At 40.5% G+C, this 1477-nt stretch overlaps 1 protein-coding gene across 1 annotated transcript; it reads left to right on the plus strand.

Annotated features, from left to right (window-relative positions):
- Nucleotides 1–1065: 1065 nt before the first annotated feature.
- Nucleotides 1066–1239, plus strand: SARC_13690 (hypothetical protein; the record flags this gene model as incomplete). Its single annotated transcript, XM_014292180.1, has 1 exon — nt 1066–1239. A coding segment is annotated over one exon (174 nt), but the record flags the coding sequence as incomplete, so codon positions are not given.
- Nucleotides 1240–1477: the final 238 nt, after the last annotated feature.

Raw genomic sequence — 1477 nt, forward strand, 5'->3', positions numbered from 1 at the left:
TGACATACAGACCAACCATATACTATATAATGCCAATTGTAGGACTTTCTAAGCCATTGTACAGCATGAAATACCAAACAACCTGTGCATGGTCAATGTGAGGCGTGTGTGGGGTAAATCTGACCTTTTACTAATCGTATGCAGTAGTTATTGGTCTCTCACGCTCGTCGTGATCAATGTGTACGTGTTCAATATACGCGTCTACGTAAACATTTTCCGAATACAGTTGTCTTAGCTCTATACGTTCAGTGTGCAAGTGTTGAATACACACAAAACACATGTTGGTCTCCCACTAATCGCATCTTTTTACTGTGGCTATCTTTAGTCTCTGTCGAGCGTCTCTGGTGAACAAGCACTGGTACAACTTTGCCTCAGACGACGTACTGTGGAAAAGCGCGGTACTGCGACGGGTCAACGCCACCCGTGATCCCGAGGCTGTGTGTAGCGAATTTGACCGGCTCATATACGAGGCTATGAGGTATATATTGTTAGGTGTACTATATATGATGCTATGAGGTATATCTTGATAAGTGGACTATATACGAGGCTATGAGGTATATATTGTTAAGTGTACTATATATGAGGCTATGAGGTATATATTGTTAAGTGTACTATATATGAGGCTATAAGGTATATCTTGATAAGTGGACTATATATGAGGCTGTGAGGTATATATTGTTAAGTGTACTATATAAGTGGACTATATATGAGGCTGTGAGGTATATATTGTTAAGTGTACTATATATGAGGCTCTGAGGTATATCTTGATGAGTGGGCTATATATGAGGCTATGAGGTATATCTTGATAAGTGGACTATATATGAGGCTGTGAGGTATATATTGTTAAGTGTACTATATATGAGGCTATGAGGTATATCTTGATAAGTGGACTATATACGAGGCTATGAGGTATATCTTGATAAGTGGGCTATATATGAGGCTATGGGGTATATCTTGATTAGTGAATAATATATGAGACTATGAGGTGAGAATGTTAAAATTTGCCTATGTGACCTTATATCAAGCATACTAAACCCATGCGATACGTCCTCTTCTTTGCCACACAGTGCTGGTGCTAATTGGAAGCACCTGTACGCACACATCACCGGCATACAGAAGAACTGGCGGTCGGTCACATACAAACGGCGCGAGGTCAAAGGGCACGGCAACCATGTTATAACATACCTGTACTATGACACGGACAAAATAATCTCCGCATCCGATGATCATACAATCAAGGTATGGTGAAGAACGTTTGTATTGTGCAGTTTCACACACACACAGTGTGGTGTGGGTGTGGTGTGTGATGTGGTGTGTGGTGTGTAGTGTGTGTGTGTGTGTGTGTCTCTCTCTCTCTCTGTGTGTGTCTGTGTGTCTCTCTCTTTGTGTGTATGTATGTATGTGTGTATGTATGTATGTATGTATGTTTGTATGTTTGTATGTATGTCTGTATGTCTGTATGTAAGTATACGTGTAT

Source organism: Sphaeroforma arctica (assembly GCF_001186125.1).
Source record: "Sphaeroforma arctica JP610 unplaced genomic scaffold supercont1.3600, whole genome shotgun sequence".
Taxonomy (NCBI): domain Eukaryota; class Ichthyosporea; order Ichthyophonida; genus Sphaeroforma; species Sphaeroforma arctica.